Source organism: Zootoca vivipara, chromosome 10 (assembly GCF_963506605.1).
Source record: "Zootoca vivipara chromosome 10, rZooViv1.1, whole genome shotgun sequence".
NCBI classification, from domain to species: Eukaryota; Metazoa; Chordata; class Lepidosauria; order Squamata; family Lacertidae; genus Zootoca; species Zootoca vivipara.
The window spans coordinates 45,197,257-45,220,410 of NC_083285.1; the positions used below are offsets into that span (position 1 = coordinate 45,197,257).

At 46.1% G+C, this 23,154-nt stretch overlaps 1 protein-coding gene across 1 annotated transcript; it reads right to left on the reverse strand.

Annotated features, from left to right (window-relative positions):
• Positions 1–108: 108 nt before the first annotated feature.
• Positions 109–20,652, reverse strand: CSF2RB (colony stimulating factor 2 receptor subunit beta). The gene is made up of 14 exons (XM_035128313.2): positions 20,437–20,652; positions 16,412–16,586; positions 14,112–14,238; positions 10,744–10,910; positions 8,357–8,514; positions 7,580–7,760; positions 6,235–6,373; positions 5,981–6,141; positions 5,266–5,408; positions 5,013–5,175; positions 4,264–4,354; positions 3,280–3,349; positions 2,285–2,364; positions 109–1,174 (listed from the first exon to the last, which is right to left on the reverse strand). The coding sequence occupies exons 2-14, from the start codon at positions 16,470–16,472 to the stop codon at positions 109–111; spliced, it is 2,607 nt and encodes an 868-aa protein (XP_034984204.1). The 5' UTR covers positions 16,473–16,586; positions 20,437–20,652.
• Positions 20,653–23,154: the final 2,502 nt, after the last annotated feature.

Genomic DNA, 23,154 nt, shown 5'->3' on the forward strand with positions numbered 1-23,154 from the left:
ATGTAGAGTTGGAAGGGACCACACACAAGCACACACACACCCCTCTGCTTTTCACAATGGGAGGAAAGCTCAATACTAGTGACAAAAGGAAAGACAACAGAATGATGTTCATGCGTGTGCGTGAGGCAGACCCACTCTTAAGTCTTGGCAGAGGGCAGGGGTGCTCTGCAGCTTGTTCCCAAAATGTTTGTCCTCACAGAGAGGCTTGGTGCCTTTCTGACTAACTTCTGATCCTGTTTGACTCTTAGAGGCTTCCGCCATGGTCATGGAGCCAGGGAAGAAACAGTATTCCCCTACCTGGCTTAATAAAACTGGGCTACTGTTGCCACCAGGGTGGAATAAAAGGAAGCCCTTGTGTTTAGGCTCATCTGGGGAGAAAGGAAGCCCTTCCTTTGGCACAGATCTTGGGGTTTGGGGCATGCTGGTGACGTAGTCACTAAATGAGTCCTGGGACATGACTGGAACATTAGCTGGGTGCCCAGGACCTGCTTCCTTCTTCTGGACCAGCTGTGACCTTGAGATATCATCCCTGTTTGGGGTCAATTGTGAGGCAGCTGTGGCCATCCCAGAACAGAGAAGGCTTCTGGCCTTTGAGGCCAACAGAGGTGAGGGGAACAAGAAGTCCCTCTCTTTAGTTAGTGATAGATCTTCTGTGGCAATGTAGTCTAAGGACTCGTTTCGACCGTGGTTCTTCGTTCTAGTAAGACTTTGTGACCTCAAACCTTCATTTGCCTCCTTCTCCAACCTGTCACTTGCCACTCGGCTTTCTTGCCTTTGGAGAAGTTGTTGCTTCTCCTGCTCTCGGACGAAGACAGGAGATGCTGGTGGCTCTTCCTCTTTCCCCACAGGTGGAAGCTGCTGGAAACTAGAGCAACGAGGCAGTCCCACAAATTGCGGAGCCACAGACGTCTCCTTCCTTTCCAAAGAGGCAACTTCTGAGTCCTTCTGGTTCTCAGGCGGAGAGGACTCTGATGGGAAGAGTAAGTATGGGCCATCAAAATCAAACTTCCGAGCCTTGTGGCTACAGGGTGGCTTGTCGGGCTGATCCAAAAATTGGCCGGCATTGGCCACAGGAGGTTCTGTTCCTTTCACATGCTGGAAGGCAGTGGAATGTGGCGATGTTTTCCCTGAACTGGAGGCTTCAAGAGGCTCTGGGTGACTAACCAGCCTCTGGCTGCAGCAGAGGAAATAAGTGAAGGATGTTAGTCAGTAAAGGGAGATTTTCCCACCCAAACAGGTTACTCCAAGACAATACCCCTACTCAAGCATTTGCCTGAGTGTGTGTACACTAAATGTGGGGAATGGGAAGGGGCATACATGCAAGTCCCACCTCAGCATCCTCCATAGCTGTCAAGTTTTCCCTTTTCTCATGAGGAAGCCTATTCAGCATAAGGGAATTTCCCTTTTTTTAAAAAGGGAGAACTTGACAGCTATGGCATCCTCCTATGCACCAACTCTCTTGAGAGGGAAGCCTGAGGAGGAATTAATCTGAAGATGCTGGGATCAAGAAACCTGTCTTATCAGGCCATAGCTCAGAGCCAGAGCATCTGTTTTGCATGCAGAAGGCCCCAAGTTCAATCCCCAGCTAGTGGCCGACTTGGGTACTAAGGCACCCCGTGCGAGGCCAAAATTTGGTGCGCACACACCCAGTCCTTGCATTGCCTTCCCAAAAGTGGGTAAGGCAGTGTGTGGCTCTGGAAGGAGGCATGAGGGCTCTGGCATGGTCCTAGAGCCCTCCTACCTCCTTCCCAAAGCTGGGAAAACACTAACTAGGCTTTCAGAAGGAGCTGGGAGGACTCTCTAAGACCCTGTCAGAGCCCAACACCTCCTTCCCACAGCCCAGCACCTTGCTTACTAGGCTTTGAGATGTTGCCCCCTTGGCTCAGCAGCCAGTGCATGCGCATGGCTCTAAATCTACCCTTGCCCACAACATCTCCATGTAGGGCTGAGACTGCCCCCTGCCTGAAATAGAGGGGGTGCTGCTTGACAATTAGACAAAACTGAACTAGATGGACCAATGGTCTGTGGCTTCTTTCTATGTGCCCACTTTCTGAGCCGTTGTTGGCTTGCTAGTGAACATGAAGCAGCTAATTAGAGGGACCGAAACCAGTACAATTCTTTGCCTATCTGCTCAGAGGAAACCCCGCTGAGTTAAACAGAGCTTACTCCCAGATAAATGTGTATAGGATTGCTACCTTAGTGTATACATGGCCGGGAAACATACCAGCTAGTTTCCTGAGAATGCCTTGGACATGCAGTGTGTCCTTCCTTTAGATGCACTCACCTTTCCAACGTACAGCTGTTTACTTCCTCCCCAGAGCTCTGGCTACTACTGTCCTGTGAGCCATTTAGCAACTCTAGTCTCTGAAAGGACACAAGGACACAAGAGCAGTGTAAGGAAAGAGCTGGAACGAAAGTGACACTATGCATGGTACAAGTTAAACACAGGATGTTTGCGGGTGAGACCATGTCCCAAGTGCTTTAGTGATACAGAGCACCTGCATATTCCTGCTTTCTCATGGGCACCTGTGTGCTGGCTTAGTGCCCATACGCAGCTGGTCTCATCTTCATTCAGATCCTACCTTGTGTATCAGTTAGGTGGAACAATGGTTTGACTCTAATAGAAGGGAATTTCCTATGTTTCACATTCCCAGACTGTTCCAGTGCAAATCTTGGCTCAAAAAAAGTATCAAAATATCTTTGCTTTTTCAAAACAACATGTACACCATACATTGAAAGCACTTTTATATCACTTTAACAGTCATGGTTTTCCCCAAAGACTCCTGGGAACTGTAGTTAGTTCAAGGTGCTGGGAATTATAGCTCTGAGAGAATTCTCCTAAGAGCACCATTACCAAACTAGAGTTCCCAAGATTCTCCTAAGAGCACCATTACCAAACTAGAGTTCCCAAGATTCTTTGAGGTAAGCCACAACTGTTTAAAGTAGTATAAGAGTGTTTTAAATGCATGGTTTTGAAAATATGGATTTAAATGCAGTTGTTCATGTGGATATTTTTTTTACATGTGGAAATGGAATGAAGCAGACTTGGGGTGAATCAGTCAGAAGTGACATGGACCTGAAATTGGTCACCCACATGGGAGAGCCTTAATGTCCTTGGACCTTGACCAAGGCCAAACACACAGTGCTGAAGTATCTCATGGAAGATGGTTCGATACAAAAAAAGTATCAGAAGGAATGCCTTCAAACAAAGAAGCCCACTACACTTTTGCAAGGCAGAAGCAGAGATGCTAATACCAGTCCAAAGGAAATCTCTCTCACCGGGAAAAGGTTTGGGAGAAGAAGCGTCTTGGGAGGGTGTGGGATGGCTTCCTTCCAATTCTTGCTCTTCCTGTAATGAAGACATTAAAGCAACGTCAGTCAGACCAAGAAGAGTTTCCACTTGCTCACTTTGCACAATACAAATAATAATAGCACTGCCATGACACTATGCCACCCAGCATAGCCTGCACGTATATACCGTACATACTGTAGATGCAGAAAGGGTGGAGAACACTCCTCTTTGTGGATGTTAACAAATTCTGAGCTGTCCATGTGCAATGCATCACCAATGCAAATATATATTCTGGAATATTTACAGAGGTGTGGTTAAAAGAAAATACCCAGTCCACATAACGAACAGCTGTATGCTATGGACTGTTCACCATGTGGCCCACCCTCTCCTCCACTATTGTGTGCCAATGTATCCAGATGCCCAACCCATTTGCAACACATGCTTGTTGTTGTTGTTTAGTCGTTTAGTCGTGTCCGACTCTTCGTGACCCCATGGACCATAGCACGCCAGGCACTCCTGTCTTGCACTGCCTCCCGCAGTTTGGTCAAACTCATGTTCGTAGCTTCGAGAACACTGTCCAACCATCTCGTCCTCTGTCGTCCCCTTCTCCTAGTGCCCTCAATCTTTCCCAACATCAGGGTCTTTTCCAAGGATTCTTCTCTTCTCATGAGGTGGCCAAAGTATTGGAGCCTCAGCTTCACGATCTGTCCTTCCAGGGAGCACTCAGGGCTGATTTCCTTAAGAATGGATAGGTTTGATCCCCTTCATGGATCAATGCCTTGTCGTGGTGAAGGGGCTTGAATAACTCAGAGAAGCTATGAGCTATGCCATGCAGGGCCACCCAAGATGGACAGGTCATAGTGGAGAGTTTTGACTAAACGTGATCCACCTGGAGAAGGAACTGGCAAGCCACTCCAGTATCCCTGCCAAGAAAACTCCATGGACAAAGACAACAGGCAACACATGCTTACCTGAGAAGATAACTATGGCAAAAGCACATGCCTGCCATCATCACAATGACAGAGACTGCTGCAATCAGTATAATGCTCCAAGGAGGCACAACTGAAACCAAACAGAAGATTGCAACATCGTCAGAATGCTGAGAGATCAACTGAAAGGAAAGTTAAAGCAAATTTGAAAACTGACTTTGTAATCAAAGCAGCCTTGCCTTCGCTTCAAGTGTTCTTAAGAAGTCACACCCAGGGAAAACATTAGATGCACCCAAGCAGACTTCCGGATTGGACTACTGCAATGTGCCCTCAGCATCAGCGGCAGAGCTTATGCCCGCTCTGCCCAGGGCAGGGCATTCTCCTGAGGGGGGTGGGGCATGGAGGCTGCCCTCCCACACACCACAGTTCAGGGTAGGAGAGAGGCGGGGAAGCTGCTGCTCACTCTCCTCCTGCTCTCTGCAATAGCTGCTGTGGCCACGTGCGCCTCGCCACGGTTGAGGAGGGCTATTGTCTGCTGCCGGGTTAGAAGAGCTGCTGCCGCCAGGCACAAGGTGTGCCGCCCACTCACCTGCCATTTTGCCACCCCCCTCAGTCATGACACCGGGGGCGGCCACACCCACCGTACCACCCTTCCTACGCCTCTGCTCAGCATGTGCCTGTCCATACCAACCCTTCAGCATATCACCTTCTGAAGACAGCAACAGAACCTTTTCCCCTAGAGAAGAAAGGTGGACTAGAGCCCTTGTTTGGAAACTCCATTTGTGGCTTACCCCTGAGTGTTGTCCACTCAATTTCCTTGCTCCATTCACTCCATGGACCGTCATACGTGTAACCACGGACTTTTGCCCGCACCTTTGCTGTGTAACTTGTGTCCTGTTCCAGCAACTCTGAGGGGAAGGTGAACCATGTGTCGTCACTGTTGCCCAAATGGTCCTGAGAAGAGAAAAGAGGAGAAAAATGAGGGAAGAGATAACACTTTGCTTTTCTCAAACTATTGGGCAGCGCAATTTATTTACTGCTCACCTCCGAAGGCTTTCCGGTTTTCCAGTATGAGATTTGATATGTCTCTGGAATTCGCAGAGTCGAATTCCTGACTTCCCATTTGAGGCTGTGCTCCTGGTTGTCCTGGGTTGACACAGACAGCTTGAAAGGTGGGCCTGCCTTGACTGGGAAACAAAGGATGCATCAAGAATAGAAACCTATCTCTTGTTAACCTGTTAAAGAGTATTTGCGAGGGTAAGGTCAGGGTGAGCCCAAGCAAAGCAGGAGTGTACCGCCCAGGAGCCCCTAGTACTTCACTGAGGGACGAGGATGCAGAGCCAGCTCCCTTGGAGAAGTGGCAACCCCAAAAGCATCCTCAGAGACTCAGATTGATGTGCTTCTTTCCTTATGGAGTGTCTCTTGAATTGTGCTACCCCAAGGGGCTGCTAATTCATTTTATGGCATTATAACCCATGTTCCCTCCATGGTGGGACAAGGGTCTTCCATTCAGCTATGGACCAGATCCAGACTTGCTCAGCTCCCACAAGGTTCCCTTTTCCCTTCAGAGTCTTGGCCCTCACTTGGTCTGCCTGTAAGAGGCACTGGGTTTGGCCACGTGACTTTGTCTTATCCTCACATTTGCTTCTTCATGACTGCATACCGGTGACATTCCCCAGGTAAGTCACAAAGCAAAGCCTCATAGGAGCCCACATGTGCCCCATAGCGTTAAGCTTTGTGGACTCTAAAGGGGCCTTACTGTGTTTCGCTGCCTCCATCACTTTCTCTTCCTCTTTTGGCCGCACAGTCACAAGATATTGGCTTATCCTCTCGGGGTTGGTGACATTGATCTCACAGCTTTGCAGGACATATCGGGTGGAAGGCAGCTCCATTTGAAGGACTGGAGAGCATTCCTTCTCTCTAGGAACAAGGAAGATACAACAAGAGGGAGTTAAGTTTTAGAAAAGGGGAAGAATATTTGGAGGTATTTTTGCTTCATACAGAAAATCTCACCCTGTTTCTGGGCTGGCTTTGTAGAAGAGTGTGAATGAGACTGAGCTGGTGACCTCTTGACGCACCTCCCAGCTGCAATTTAGCTGATCAATGCCATTAAATAGACAGCGGAGGTTCTTGGGCTGAGCTTCTGCACCATCTAATGGGAGAAACCAGAAAGAATAAGTCCTGTCTAGGGTCATGCAGAGCTTGGCAAAAGCTAACACAGGAAAGGAACATTGAGGAGGGATTTGGTAAGAAGTGCAGCTAGAAATGAAAAAGAGGATCCATTAAATATCAGGCTTCTCAAAGAAGACAAACCAAACTATATAACACAAAACACTTCATTGATCAAGACAGAAATAGGGGCTGTCCTGCAGAGAAGGCACCAGTGCAAATTAACTCTGTGAAAGCCACCAATGAGTAGATCAGAAATGGGGAGCCTGGGTCCCCCAAATATTGCTAGACCAGACCCAGACACCAAGGCCAAAGGTCAAGGAGCATCCAATGAATTAATTCCAAAGGAAACAGAAACTATGTACACAATGCATCCCTGGAGTCCTCACTACTTGTTGAATTAAGGTGCATGGAACAATAAGATGGGAAGTAGGTTAGTACCGTAAATGTGAGGGAAGCCTTCTATGCAATAGGCTAAGTCTATCCTTGTTATTTAGAGTGGGCACAGCTGAAGGTACCATCACCTCCTGGTCCAATACTGGATGTCATGGACAAGGCAGATCAGAGTTTACAGCCTCTGACATGCTCCAAGAAAGGTTGAGAGCAGACCCAGTCATTATAAGCATCGTCTGGAGACATGATTTTATGGCTCAGGTGTCTCCTGATCTCCAGCAGCAGACTCAGAGTTCTGCACTTGGTCAGGTTCCTTAGCTGTAGACTTTGCAGCCCATGACCTTGAGTCTTGATTTCTGCTGGACTCTGGGGTCATGACAGGTACAGGTTAACTCCAACAGACGTGCCATCATGTTTTGAAGTGAACCACCAGCATCATGGAGTTCTTTCCAAGAGTGATCAAAATGTCTGGGTGTGTCTCAAATCTTAGCTTCATTTCAGTGCAAAACTTGAAGCTTCTTCACAAGCTGCTTAATGGCATAACAAACACAAAGCTGATGATGGGCACCAAGCTGGGAAAGGCTGCCCGACACCATGGGTGCCTACATCACTGGGGCAGAAGAACAGCGATGAGGCATGCATGTGCAAGAGCATCCAGAGTATTTGAACAACCGAGTGCAACTCATCCAGAGGTAATCTTCCATCATAAATCTTATCTAACTGGCTTGCAGCTCTTCCAGCAGCTTAGAACATACACCCATGCCCACAAGGAAGAACCATCTCTTTGCAGCATTACCTTTCCATGTTTTCGGTGTCTCCCAATAGACTTTGCGGCTCCATTTACTGTACCGGCCAACAAGACCACCGCCTTGTCTTGGTATGCTTCGGACACGAGCAACATAGGGGCTCCCAGGCACAAGGTCATCGTGGAGGAAAAGGCATTTGGAGGTGTTTGACATCAAGATAGAGGTGGAGTCCTAGCAAGGGAGAGAGAGGTATTTGCATAGAGGAGGGGAAAGAAAGATAAATACATTTCCATTGTCAAGCAGGGGGATGCCATATATCATATACTCTATACTCCAGCCACTCAGGGCCAGCTTTGGGGCCTATAGGAAGCCAAAAGTGAGAGCTCATCACAGCAGCACTCCCAATGCTTGTTCTCTCCAGCAACTGGTATTCAGAGGCCTATCACCTTTGATACTGGAGGGAGTACAGAGAGACATCATGCCTAGCAAGCTACTAATAGCTTCATCCTCTTTGAATTTGTTTAAATCCATTTTAAGGCCATCTAAGTTGGTAGTCATTATATCTTGGGGTAGTGAATTCCATAGTGCTACCTTCTGTACTCCGTTTAAAACTCTTAATTTTTGGAAATCAGTCAGCACTTCTACTAATGGTATTGAATACACTTCTTGTGTACTGTAGTATAATATTTTGTGATTGCTTTTTCTGAAAATAATAATAATAATAATAATAATAATAATAATAATAATAATAATAATAATGTATTAACCACTGCATGACTAAGTGCAGACAGAAATGTTGGCATGACTCTCAAAATGGTCATAGGTACCTCCCAGAGTTCCCAGCGCCTTTTGTAGGTCACTTCAAAGTTCAGGGCTCCATCCAGCCAATGTCTTTTATTTGTTCCACCTCCTGCTTCCCAAGCCAATAGGTAGTCACCATCCTCTGTGACAACAACATCTCGAACATGGGGTGGAGGAGGTCGTACTGGAAGAGTGAATAATGAAAAACACAGGTTAATCTTTGCTCAGGTGGAAAGGTCCAGATCTGCCTATGGTACCTGCTTGGTACCTGACAGAATGCCTCTTCTTATATCTACCGTACCTACTGCTAACTGTACCTAAGAATGTCTTTCTCTACGCATTCCCTCAATCTGAAGTTCAGAGACGGCCTTTTTGGTGGTGGCCCTCTGGCTATGGAATGCTCCCCATAGGGAAAGTCACTTGCCATCTATGTTGTTATTCTTTCAATGTCAGGCTACAAACCTTTCCTTCTCTGCAAGTCTTTTAAGACCACCTAATTTTAGTCCCTGTCTTCTGCATGGCTCTCAGAGTTTAAAGATTTACTCTGCAATTGTCCTACAAGCATTGTACAGGTATGTTAACTGATCCGTACAATGCTTAGAGAAGTTGCTTTATAAAGGATCTAACAAAGTATAATAAATAAATCTTCATTTCTTCATAACTGGAACAGAAGGCAATTGGTTTCAGTGGAATTTCCCACCCAGGAGGTGTGCTTAAGATTGCAGCTTGTGGATCAATTCAAGAAAGCAATAAAGATGGTTTAGTTGACATTCAGTCAAGGCCCAAGGTCTATTGATCGATGTCTTCACCAACAAAACACTGATTGTGTCAGCTTTAGAAGTCTAACTTAATGATATTTCAAATATTTTTACATTACAAAGAGGTGCCAATGTGAAACTGCTAAATTACAATAAATTGAGAGGTTCAGTTATCTCCTGTGGAATGAACGAAGACATAGAAGTTCTAGCACACTATGTGCATTAATTTGTTTCCCAGTGTCAGGGTGTCTTAGTTATCAACAACTTTGCAACTCCTGTGCAGCCTTGGAATTCCTACTGCTAATCTCAATCTCTTGAACTTTGGTCCTTGCTCTTGGACTGGACTAATAGTTGCTAATCCTTTTCCTTGTAATAGCACCTGGCCTGGATTCTGCTCTTTCCAAGCCACTGAGTTTGTGCCTAAGCAGACCTGTTAATGGTTTGGGGAGGGAGGCTGGGTACATGCTGTACATGAACCTGAATGCCCTCTGCTGCACTTTCCTGAACCAAAGGATTTCCTGAAAGTGACTCCACTTGCTTCAGAGGTCGCCAACGTGGTGCCTGCCAGATGTTGTTGAACTCCAAGTCTCATCAGTCTCAGCCAGCGTAGCCAATAGCCAGGGATGATGGGAGTTGGAGTCTAACATCTAGATGGGACTACATTGGCTACCTGTGGCCTAGATGGGACACTGCTTGTTCTGACCCCTCTGACCCCACTCTAACCTTTCCACATCACCATCAGTGGCTGCCCTAGACCACCAAGATTTTTACTAAATTAAGCCCACTGCCACATCCTCCATATGAGATTTGGCACGCTGCAGAACAGGATATGACTGATATCAACTTCTAGGAGCCTGCAGTTCTACTGAATGTCTCCAAAACAGTGTGAGGGCATGATTTGGTGGGAAGAAGTGGGTTCTTAACAACTGAAAGGAAATAATTCAGGGTGAGAAGAATCAGAAGGATGGAAATATTTAAGCCATAGCTGTCAAGTTCTCCCCCTTTTTAAAGGGAAAATTCCCTTATGCCGAATAGGATTCCTCACGAGAAAAGGGAAAACTTGACAGCTATGATTTAAGCTACCCTTTCTTTCTGACCGAGGCTGATGGGAGTTGGAGTCCAATAACATCCTTGCCACTAAAGGTTCTCCATCCCTGATTTCAATGTTCAGCAGAGACTCAGAAGGCCATATCTTCATCAAATGTCTACTTGGGCTCTCAGAACATTCAGATTTAAAATGAGCCTCCCAAAATCTATTTTTGTTTCATCCTGATGGGGTTGTGGAAAGGTTACAGTGGGGGCTAGAGGGGTTATCATTCATTAACCTAGACATTTAATGTAATGTTGTTGTAATGTTATTTCCCACTCCCACCTTTCTTCCATGGGATTTAAGGCTGATACAAAGAGCTCTTGGGTGGTCTCCCATCAAGGCACAGATCTATTTAGTTTCCCCAAGGTTGCTACACCCTGTGCTTTTCAGTGCATACCATAATGTTTGATGTTTTGTCATGTTTTTAATAGTCTGTTGGGAGCCGCCCAAAGTGGCTGAGGAAACGCAGCCAGATGGCCGGGGTATAAATAAATTATGGTTGTTGTTGTTGTTAGACAAATTCATGAGTCCACATTTCACATTTCTGGGAGACGTGAGTACATACCATTATCAAAGAGGCTGACATTCACCTGGACTTTCAGTTCCTGATCTGGTTTGAAAATGAAGATATTATTCAACCAGACATTGAAAATTGTCTGGTTTTTGTGGCAGCTCCAATGTATCTGTGAATCTTCCTCTTCAGAATGACATGTCATCTGTGTGAGGTTATTCCTATAAGCACCAGAAAGCCTTGTTTTATTTGCTGGTAACAGCAAACTGTTAATTCTACAAGCATTCATTCACAACCCAGAGTCCCAGAGAATGAGTCTGATAATACACAATGCTTGTTACAGCTCTATTAAAAAAAATGGGCCATGTAAGCTAACAGGATTGAGGGGGGATCTTGGGACCATAGACATCCTGCCCCAGTGTTTCAAACATAGAAAAGGCACTTCCTCCCACCCAGAGCTGGGTTCCTTCATGATAGTCACAGCAATGCCACATTCTAAGGTAATACAACCTTCTAAGATATACAACAATCTTATACTTATACAATAATAATAATTACGGATTCATTATAATGATCAATGCAGCTGTCCATGTGGTGCCTTTCAGCTAGATCTACAAATGATTTGGAGTGTTCCAATATCTTATTTCAGAGAGACTTAAGTTTTGTTCTGCTTGAAGTTCCATTGTGTGTAACAAAACCTGCACACCTTTCTCTTGAAACTAAGGGATCATGTGCTTTTCGCGTTTCTAAATGCTTGACTTTCGAACATACAGAGTTACTGCTCGCCTTCTCCAGAGTGACCTTTGGAGCCAATACTCAATGGCAAACTCACCTCCTTTCACTCTTATTGTCTCCAATCAGCACAAAGGAGAAGAAGACATCTTCTCAGTGACAAAAAAACTTCCCCTTTCATGCTGATAGGGTGGCTCTAGGACCCTGAAGACATGGAGCTTTCAGGGCCCCTGCTGCAGAAATAGTAATGCTTCTTCAAACCCCCGTGACTCCAGATCGCTACACCTCTGCTCCTGTCCTTAATTAACATGGGGCACAATTCTCTGCTTGTGAGATCTGCCCAGAAAAATATTGTTTAGCTGGAAAAGGTTGGTAAGAGAGTACACTGAAGGTGCTTGCCCAAGGAGTTCAAGGTGGCGTGAATTGCTCTCATCACCTCCCTGTTTTATCCTCCCATCCATCTTGAGAGGTACTGTAGGTTAGGCTGAGCAACAATGACTGGAACCAAGGCTACGCAGTGTGGACATAGCCAGGGGGGTGCAGGAGAGCAGCTACCCCCTCCAAATCAAGAAAATAAAAAATAATATTTAACTAACTGACCAATTGCATCACAGATCTGCCCCTACAACATAAAGCCTGCCCCCCTAAAATAAATCTTGCCTACGCCCATGCCACTCAGTTAGCTTTGTGGGTGAGTGGGGGATTTGAGCTCTGGTCTCCCAGGTCCCAAGGGACGTGGGTGGCGCTGTGGTCTAAACCACTGAGCCTTGGGCTTGCCGATCAAAAGGTTGGCGGTTTGAATCGCCGCAACAGGGTGAGCTTCTGTTGCTCGGTCCCAGCTCCTGTCAACCTAGCAGTTCAAAAGCATGCCAAAAAGTGCAAGTAGATTAATAGGTATCGCTCCGGCAGAAAGGTAAATGGCGTTTCCGTGCACTGCTCTGGTGTCGGTGTTCCGTTGCGCCAGAAGCGGCTTAGTCATGCTGGCCACATGACCCGGAAAAACTGTCTGCAGACAAACGGCCTGTAAAGCGAGATGAGCGCCACAACCCCAGAGTTGTTCACGACTGGACTTAACTGTCAGGGGTCCCTTTACCTTTACCTTTACTCCCAGGTCTCAGTCCTTTACTCTAACCACTACACCATACCGACTGTCATCTACATGTCTCAATATCCTGCTGGCCTCCACCTCCTCTTACTCTTAACAACCACTCCTTCCTTTTCTTCCCCTTGTCAGGCTAAGTTAAGGTTCAGTTCCTCTTTCAAAGGAACACAGAAGAGGAAGATGGAAAATGGAAAGAAACATCACCACTTCATCTTCTGGAGAAGTGCCCCCCACGCCTAACAAAACCATCCTCTTGCTATTTTTTCCTCTCCCATAAAGGGACCATAGCCCCTTCCTGCACGTTACAAAGAATGTGCAGAGGGGAGTATGATTGCATACGTTGCCCCTCCTCCTGGTCTCAGCATGTTCATTAAAAGGCATGTTCATTAAACAGACAATTTGTTTAATGAGGTGCAGGGCAGGAGACTGTGGCAAGGAGGAGACGCTCTTTCCCTGAGAGCAACCTGAGGGATGGGTGAATCTGTCTATTTCTGGTCCATGCCATTTTCACATGTATTTACCCATCGGTCTGCCCCATCCCAATTCTGCATTCATCCACAACTTCCTTCCTTGAAGAATATGTATTGAATTACACATTTTGAAATGTATTTTGGAATCCTGCATTTGGAAGAGGACTCAGGGAGTCAAGACCAACTGCCAGCTGATGCAGGGAATCCAGCCAGCCACTCCTTTAGAACATCTAAGGAAGGAGAACACGCTACCTTCCAAGTCAGCCTGTTCCACTGTGGGCACCACAAGGAAATCCCTTCCCAGTGTTTAGTTTCAGCCCCCTTTCTTGCAATTTGAACCCATGATCAGAAGGTCGGCGGTTCGAAACCCTGCAACGGGGTGAGATCCCGTTGCTCGGTCCCAGCTCCTGCCCACCTAGCAGTTCGAAAGCACATCAAAGTGCAAGTAGATAAATAGGGACCGCTCCGGCAGGAAGGTAAGCGGCGTTTCCATGTGCTGCTCTGGTTCGCCAGAAGCAGCTTTGTCATGCTGGCCACATGACCCGGAAGCTGTCTGCGGACAAACTCTGGCTCCCTCGGCCTATAGAGTGAGATGAGCGCCGCAACCCCAGAGTCGGACATGACTGGACCTGATGGTCAGGGGCCCCTTTACCTTTACCTAGTTTGGATTTATCTAAAATACTCATTTTGAAACTTCTCTCTCTCTCTCTCTCTCTCTCTCTCTCTCTCCCCCCCCCCGGTCTCTCAAAATATAGAATTTTTTAAAGAGTTTTTGAGCCAAGAACTGCACAGAAGCACTTGGAAAGTGCAAAAAATGGTTGATAACTAAGTGAATGAATCCATACATTAGTCTGGGAGACACAGATCATATTGGGATTAGCAAATATCAAATTTCTCAAGCATCTCCGCACTTAGGCCCAGCAGCCTCCAGCATTATCTTTTCATCATTCTGCAATGGATAAGACCAGTGTGGGTACCTGTTCCCCACCCCAGGTGATTTTGGACCAACTCCCATCATCCCTGGCCATTGGCCATGCTGGCTGGGGCTGATGGGAGTTGAACAATAATTGGAGGGGTGCAGGTTCCCTATCCTCGGGGATTAGAGCTTAGGCACTCACTGATATGTGTCACTATGAAGAAGCTTCATCTTGACAAAGTTCCTTGCATCCCGGCTTTCATTCCAGGTGCAGGCTGTGTGTGATACATAGTCACTGAAGCAGTCAAGGGTTTCCATAGGTGACTTCTCTGCAAAGGAAAGGAAAAATTCATAAGGATATAAACTGGTGTTGGGGAACAGCCAAAGAAGCAGGGAACAAACAGTTAATGAATAATACATTCTCTAATCTCTTGGTGGTTGTTCATGGATTTGAGGAACATAAATGTTCCTCTTAGCCTCATAGTCTTGAGAATGGAGAGTCTTGTGGCACTTTTAAAGAACCACACATTTATTATGGCATGAGCTTCCAGGGACTAGTGTCAATTTCATGTGAAGTATGAAGTATAATTCTAAATTCCTAAATGATGGTGGAGATGGAGAGGAGCGGGAGAAAGAACTGGACAGCAAAATAGTTTCATTGGTGACTAGCAGATCTTTTACTGCTGAGAACACAAACAACCGGACATTGGTACGCTATTTAACACATGCCATGTGATGAAAATTCATAATCTTGATTCAAACCACAGGTAATCAACTTGGATTTTTGTATTGTTTTTATAAATCTCCCTGGTATCAGGTTACTCTGTAACTGTCCTTAAGATGGTCCTCTTTGAAAACAAGAACTCTGGAGGGAGACTCCAGCATAAAACCATTAATTTCACTTTATTAGAAAATTTCTTTCTTTCATCTTAGGTTTGATTCAGGACTATGGATTCTTATCATGTTGCATGTGGATTCAGAGGAATCCTTGAAGAGAACCTACACATAGCTCTCTCTGAACAGATTTTACCCTTTTTTGTGCACACTACTTTCCTGGAGAATTGCAATTGCAGAATTTGGAGAAGTATAGATTTTGAAGAATGGCTGTTTTTTAGTTTGCGTGTTGTTTAAGAAAATGTGGATCAGGTAGGTTCAACTTTAAATGTGGGCTACATTGAATTTCTGCTCCCTTCCTAATTAAAGTTTTCTCTCAATTCAGTGATTTATATTTCTAAAGGTAAAGGTAAAGGGACCCCTGACCATTAGGTCCAGTCGTGACCGACTCTGGGGTTCCGCGCTCATCTCGCATTATTGGCCGAGGGAGCCGGCGTATAGCTTCCAGGTCATGTGGCCAGCATGACAAAGCTGCTTCTGGAGAACCAGAGCAGCACATGGAAATGCCGTTTACCTTCCCGCTGTAGCAGTTCCTATTTATCTACTTGCATTTTGACATGCTTTCGAACTGCTAGGTTGGCAGGAGCTGGGACCAAGCAACGGGAGCTCACCCCGTCACAGGGATTCGAACAGCCAACCTTCTGATCAGCAAGCCCTAGGCTCAGTGGTTTAACCACAGCGCCACCTGGGTCCCATGATTTATATTTCTACTCTGTAGTAAATGCCACCCATTCCCTTGTATGGGAGAAAGAAAAGGGGCATGCTTTGAATGACATGAGGGGTCCAAGCTAAATCACCTCGTGGTGACCTCCGTGTCTCTAGATATGATTTGGGTTTTGCCTCCTCCCTCCTCTCTCTACCAGATAGAAGCCACCTATGTCTACTGAAATCAATTGGAGCCACTGAGTCATCTACTGTCTGAATAACCCCACCCCTTCATTTTCATAGCCTTGTCCACCCTGTTTCCATCTCCTGGTGTAACACAGTGGTTGCCAATATGATGCTTGCAGATATGCATGTGCCTACAGAGTATGTGCTTTGCTTTGTGGTAACCACAATGGGTTCTCTGGTTTGCAAATGTTCCCAGAAGACCCCCAAAGTTGGTGACCTCTGCTTTAATTTGATGTGTTGGTCAGTGGGATACCGGTATTGTGTAAAATCATGCAAATTCACAAAGATCCATTTTAATTCTACTGGATTCAACTTTTACCTAGATCTCATAGAAAAGTAAAGACTCTCTTTCTCTCTCTTTCTCTCTCTTTCTCTCTCTTTCTCTCTCTTTCTCTCTCTTTCTCTCTCTTTCTCTCTCTTTCTCTCTCTCTCTCTCTCTCTCTCTCTCTCTCTCTCTCTTCTCTCATGTGTACGTGTGTGCTTTCCCTTTTTCTATCTGTTGGTGGGGGGTGGGAAGGGGAAAGAATCAACCAGAGTTGATGGTGCTCACAGCTTTCACTCTCAAAATTCCAAATGTTCTCAGAGGCCTCCAAAGGTTTGCGACCCTTGCACTGTAGCAGAACACCGGGCATCAGAGGAGCATGGGAAAAGAAAAGAAATTAAAGGAGAATAGGGGGGGAAGAGAGGGAAGAGTGAGACAATGAATACAAAACTCACGCTGAGCTTCAACAACATAAGAGAAGAGGCTCAGAGCCAGGGCAATGCTGCAGCATCTCATGTTCCTCTCATCTGTGTTTATCCCTGAATATTTGCCCCGCTCCTTGGGCTGCGTGCTGTCTGATGTCTGACTTCCTGGTACCTGTTCACGTTGCCACTCTTCCCGGGTCACCTGCTGAAGGTGGGAGTAAAAGTGTAAATCAAGGGTACTTCTCTCTTCCCACCTAACTCGGGGGTTCCAAATTTGTTACGTTCAATGAACTCTCACTTGCCTACATTGCCTTGTTTGACACCTGCCACAAACTCTTATTTGTTTTTGGAGCAGACTTCACCAACCTGCTGCTCTCCAGGTGTCTTGGTCAACAACTCCCATCAACCTCAGCCAGCATAGCCAATGACTAGGGGAGGAGGGAGTTGCAGTCGATAACACATATCTAGAGGGCCCCGGGTTGAGAAGGGCTGCTGGAATAAGCAAACAGCCCAATCCAAGTAGAGCACTTGCCATCCATTTTGCCCTCTCTGAGAAAACGGAGAACCCTTTGCTGTAACTGTATGATAGGTGAAGCTTGAAAGTGGTAGGAAAGTTACCTGTCAGGGAAGCTTGTCTGCCTTTACTGATCTTCTCAATCAAGAAACCATAATCAGCTTTCAAGGAATGCTAGGATTCCCCAGAAGACACTGTGAAACCCCCTGGTGCTAAACCACCAATGACTTTTAAAACTGTCCGGCAAAGTCAGCACAAATAAATGGCAGGATAACCATGTTCATCAAGGGCTACTAAGCATGATGGCTATGTTCTTCCTCTGCTATCAGAGGCATTATGCTTCTGAATATCAGTTGCTGGAAGGCTCCCCATGGGCATCTGGTTGGCCACTGTGTGAACAGCTAGATTAGATGAGCCACTGGCCTGGTCAGCAATGCTATTCTTACATTCTAATGTAAGACTGATTCAGAGCCGGCTCACCCATGAGGCTGGATGAGACAGCTGCCTCAGGAGGCATGCCCCAAATGACATCACCCCCATTCCGCTGCCCAGCTTTGACTCTGGTCTCCCCTGCCTCTAGGAGCAGAGGGGCTGGTGGCAAAGCTCTGCAGAATACTTCCCCTCCTGCCAGGTCAGCGAGAGGGTGGGGACGTTCTGCCACCCAGCTTTGCCATGGGGGGGGGGGGGTTGGTAGATCTGGAAGCATGTACAGCTTGCCTGGCAGGGGGAACTGCTTATGGAGTTTGCACCCCCATCAAAGAGGCAGCAGGGCATTTTGCCTCAGGGCCCCCACTGCTCTGATTCATCATTATGACCTCCAGAAAGAACTGCTCCAGTTTCTTTTCAGGTCAGACTGAAACTGGTCTACGGAGATAAAACAAGGACTCTCACTCTCGCCACAACTCATGGAGAAACTTCCATGGGTGGGGATGAGAGGAAAGAATCCTGTGATCACTCAAGATCATATTAGTCATGAAGTGGGTGACCCATGATCAGATCTCCTGCTGACATTGTATTCGCCTAGTTGTATCTGCACCGTACATTTAAAGCACATTTACTACACTTTAGTAGCTTCCCCCAAAGAATCGTGGGAACTGTAGCTGGTTCAGGGTGCTCAGAGTTGTTTGGGGGGGGGAACCATTTCCCCACATGGAACTACAATTCCCAGTGTTCCCTGGGAAGAGGGAGAGGGGTCGATTGTTAAACCATTCTCAGAACTCAAGCAATTGGCTTGTTTGACTTACTATCTCAGACCTACAGTTTAACTGTGAGTTTATGGAGATTTGTTATCCTTGACTTCACTTTCCTTCTTTTCAAAACTCTGGATGCCTCCAGCCTGTAGCATTTTGCAGGGGTGGGGGTGGGGAATTCAAAGACATGCAGGAATTTTACTTTGCATGATTAAACTAGATTAAAGTGCTCTGTCATCCTAGCACAACAAATGAAAACGGGACTTCTCGCTGCTTGGAAGGTGCATTAGGAGTGTGGCATCAACAAATGGCTAATGAGAAGACATGTAAACGACCTGCAGGCTTATCAGGATCAATGCTTATTGCCCTGAAAACAAATCGGAAGCAATGCTCAATAAAGACTGGACACAGTCTAACCACTGTGTAAACTATGAGCAAGGAAATCAGGATGAGTGCTGAACAAACAAGTCATCTGTATGAAACCTGTATGTGGGCACAGTTATGTTCCAAAGAAAGAGGGACCAGAAAAGAGACATTTCTCTAATATGTTTCATAGGAGTGTAAAATGGGCCTAATTTGGCGAATGATACTTTTATTAGAAAAAGGTTGCCGAAATCTGCATGACATGAATGGATTCACAACATTACACACCACCACCTGCTTATCTTCTGGTCCATCTGCCTCACCCCCCTGCTGTTTTATGTCTCTTCTCCATCCCTTTCTTTTTTAGGGCAGGGTACCAATTCTCTGGCTGGAATGCATGTGTGTGTCATCCCCCCCCCCAATTGTACACATATGAGTGCTTTCAATTTCATGGCTCTAAAATCAATCTCAATATTTCACATCCACATTAGCAGGCAGTGCTTGATGGGGTATATTTGCACTGTGTGTTGTTGTCCCCTCCTTCAGTAAGGACTTCCTGTTGGATTTTTTGAATAGTCAAGTTACTTTAGAGCCGGTCTAATGTAAATACTGTCTGTTTAAGAGAAACAGGTGCCGGTGTTTCTGTTAATTGCCCACAGGCGTGGGCTCTGTTTCTTGTATATAAGGCTCTGTCAGAAAGCCTTCTGTATCTCTTAGTTAGATCTTTCAGTTTGATTCATCTCTAAGTAGATCACTCTCTCAGTTGTTCTCAGTTTAAGAGATTCCAAGTTGAATCTTAGTATGAGAGTTGCTTAGTTATAAAGCTAGTTTACTGTTAATTATTGGGTAGTTGAATGGGAGTTATGTGGGAAGTTTGGAAAGTGGGTAGATGACATTGCTAAGAGAGAAAGCATTTATCTTTAGTTTAAAGTCTCTTTAGAGTCAGGTTTGTTTTCCAGTTAAAGAAACCTAACCGTTTGTATTTTCATCTGCATACTTTTACAAGTGTGCAGCTAGTAAGGGGTTTCATATAAGGGAGATAATACCCTACGCTCTTGGTGGTGTTTTCTTAGCCAGGTCAACGTCTGACTGCGTATACTCTGCGTGAAGCATACTTTAAAGGGCCGCTGTAAAACTGGGATATATGATTTAGGTTAAGCAGGTTTCAATATCCAGTTTTCTCCAATATTATTCTTATCTTATATATATTATATTCCAATACTTCCCCACCCCTTTGTGAGTTCCAGAAACTTGAGATTCATTGTGGGCATGTACACAGATATTTTCCACCTGTGCACATGCACCTTTTAAAAAAATGTCTATGGACGTGTGCAAGAGCAAGCTTCAACCAGAGGCAATGTTTCAAGTATGTTTCATGGTAGACAAAACAAAAGGGTGTTTGGGTTTTGTTTTTTTAAGAATACTTTTTTTAAGACACCTTTTTCCATCTGCCAGATTTGGGCAAAACAAAAGGTTGGAAAATGTGTGTTGTGCCTGTCCCCACCAGCAGCCCACTGAAGAGCACTTCTCAAGGGCAAAGAATTGCCAGGCAGGGCAGGGCATGGGTGCCTCTGATCATCAGCTCAAGGAAAGGGCTTCAGGGTGGAACAAATGGGACCAAGTACTAGTATGCTGGTTGCTCCCATGAAAGGCTACATCTTCCATTTCAGAGAAAGAAAGGCGGTGCTTTACCTCGGGACAGTGTGTGTGTGTTTTTCTGCTTTTCCTTCCCTGCCTCCTGTACCTGAAAGGGCAAAGCAGGGAGCTTCCATTTTCCCGAGTATAATGATCTGCTATCCTAGCCTTCCCCAATTGGCACTGATGGGAATGGTAGTCCAAAACATCTGGAAGGAAGCAGGTTTGGGGAGGCTGTCCTATAATAATGTTCAGTTCATCAAACACGTGGGAAATGCCCTTTCTTTCCCACCCCAAAATCCAATGATTTTGTCATTTAATCCCCCACCTCTCTAGAGATATAGTTTCCTTACCTGAAGCAAGAGATGTAATGGATCCCTCTGGAGCCAAGGGAGGGTTAAGCCTCTTGGTCTTCTTCAGAGATATAGGAGATCTCCCATTCTTTGGTCTTCAAATAGCCTGGGTGAATTGTACATTCAGTGCCTGAGAGCTGTTCTTGAGAATTTCGTCTCTGTTTCCTTTTCTCATATGCTGCCTCCTTTCAAAATCAGTTCTGGGATGGAAGAGGAAGTTCTTCTGTTTCCATTGTTATACAGATTGCGCAACTTTCCTGCTTCTTCTGACAAAGCGTGACATGTTTTGGGGGCTGGCAAATGAGCACATCTTGCCGCTCTTCTCTTCCTATCACATTCCGCTTGGAGAGAACGGGGGGGGGGGGAGGCAGACCAACACGGCTACCTACCTGTAATGGAAATAAAAGTGTGTGTGCATAGTAACTACAGATGGGGGACCTGGGACCACTCAGATGATGTCATTCAGCTTCAGTTCCATAGTCTCCATCCCACTGAGCACACAGATTTAGGGCTCATACCAGCCACTCTGCCAACAGCCACCCAGATTCAAGGTAGGGGTGAAGCTGGAACAAACCACAGGCAGTAGCGGTTGACAGGTCAGGATGATGGTGGTGCTAACCCAACATGGCATCACCAGCATTACTAGGAGGGGCAAGGAGGTGGCAGCAAGGCCAGTGCGGTGTGAACATACTGGCAGGAGCCCTGGACTGGTTCTGCCAATGCATTTGCACTGTGCTGACCTTGCTGCTGTTTTGCCCTTGCCTCTCTTGGTAAGCCTCAGCTATGTCAATGATGGGAGGTCAGGGAAGCAGCCGCATCCTGCCAGCCGTTAGGTGACCATAGGATAGGATACCACACCGTAGCAACACAAACGTTTTTAAATAGCACATCCATCAATGGTGTGGCCCTTAAGAGCTGTGATTTCATTGGCATTTTAAAGCTTAAATGAACTTGAAAAGCTCTTAACACAATGTGCTAAAACCTAAAGGTTTTTCTTGTTGGCTGAATGACCAGTGGAGGTCTTTAGACGGTGCTGTGTTATGCTTCCCTTACTACAACATGGGGCAAGCCTGCCCTACTGTGTTTTGTGGCTCTCCTGTTTGTTCTGCTGAATTGGGCTCTGGACGTCTACCCCACTGGGGCGAACCCACCCCCTGCCCTCACCGGGGCCAAGCAGGGCTGCACTGCACCACCTGCCCGCCTGTGCAGGGGGGGGGGCAACTGGCCAACGCAGCCCTTGGCGGGCAAATTAACCTGATGCCTGTGGAGAGGAGCACCGGGCTGGGCTGGGCTGGGCTGGGTTCACCATTTGCTGGGGATATGGTGACTAAGCTGGGCTGGGCTCTGGTGCCCAGTGACCCCTGGCAGCAAGTAGTGAAGGATGGGGATCCCCATGGAAGCTGGTGCCTGTGTGGGAGCACCCCCTCAAAATTCTGCAACCGGGACCACAACCTCCTGACCCCTCCCCCACTACTCCCCTGCAAATGCAGCTTCAAAGTGTGGCTTGATGACAACCAGCTGTCCTTTGCCCCTGCCAGCTTCCTCTTTCTAGCATCTTAAGTGAGTTTGGTTGTATTTAGCTGTAAAGGAATGCATTCTCTCTTATCTCTTGGGTTTTCAGCAAGCATCGCCTCTGTCCAAGCCAGAAAGGAATGCTAATTGGTTGCGGAATTAAATTTGCATGGATTATAAGTGCCAGTGCTTTCGCAGTTAGGAGAGGGAAGCTTTCAGCACACTCATGCTGGCAAGAGTGCTTGCCAAAGGTTATTCAAGCAGCGGCACCAAAAAGAAAAGAAAAAAATCCTCTTCTCTTCCATAACATTAAAAACTGCTGAAGAAAATATCTCTTTATACCTGTGTGCTTTCTTCTCTCTCTCTCTCTCTCTCTCTCTCTCTCTCTCTCTCTCTCTCTCTCTCTCTCTCTCTCTCTCTCTCTCTCTTCTCTCTCTCTCTCTCAGCACACTTGAGGGCGCTGTGGAATTAATAAATAAAATCCTCCTGGGGAAAGTGCCCTCAATCCTCCATCCAGGAAATATTTAGCAGGCTTATGGGTAGTAGGACAGTGATCCAATGCAGTACCTAAAGGGAGCTGTTTACAGACATCTTCTTTCCAGGTTGTACTTCTGTTGCAGAGAATCCACCACTCAAATTGCATTTTGGTAGTATCAGTGAAACACACTTCAAACGTAAGGTGATTTTTTTTAAAAAAAATGGGGGTGGTTCCTAAACCATGCCGAGGCAGTTTGCATGGTCTGTTATTAATTGCTCAATCCCACTTCCTCTGGGCTAGAACTTCCCTTTTCCTTGAATGCATGCTGGCTCTCTCAATCTGACTGCTTAGCACAGCTGCAAACACAATATGCTATTGTTTTGGATCCCCACCCCACCCCCACACTGCCATGAAGTACACTCATGTTTGTATCAGCTCCAAGTTCCCTTTATTTCTAAATAAAAGTACTTTGGGATTTTGATATGAAAAAAAAACACACAGAAGAAATGAAAGCTGTCTACCCACATCCACCTAGCTTTACACTGGTGGTATAAATTCAACTCTCCTTACGTATCAGGGACAGCCCCCATATTTTGAGGTCCCTTTCCCTGTAAAATCCCTTCTCCGTGTCTAGTTGAAATCTTGTTTGTCTTATTTGCTAGCATTGTCAGTCTTCAAGAGTCAACCACCATTCTCTAGGCATGTTATCCCTGCACATGTGTCTGGTA

Excerpts from the sequence above, each read along its gene's own strand:
- CSF2RB (XM_035128313.2), bottom strand. The coding sequence starts at position 16,472 with ATGAGATGCTGCAGCATTGCCCTGGCTCTGAGCCTCTTCTCTTATGTT. Across the intron at positions 8,515-10,743 it reads TGTCAGCCTCTTTGATAATG|TACGACCTCCTCCACCCCAT; the intron begins GTATGTACTCAC and ends TCACTCTTCCAG. Across the intron at positions 5,176-5,265 it reads AAACCGGAAAGCCTTCGGAG|GACCATTTGGGCAACAGTGA; the intron begins GTGAGCAGTAAA and ends TTCTCTTCTCAG.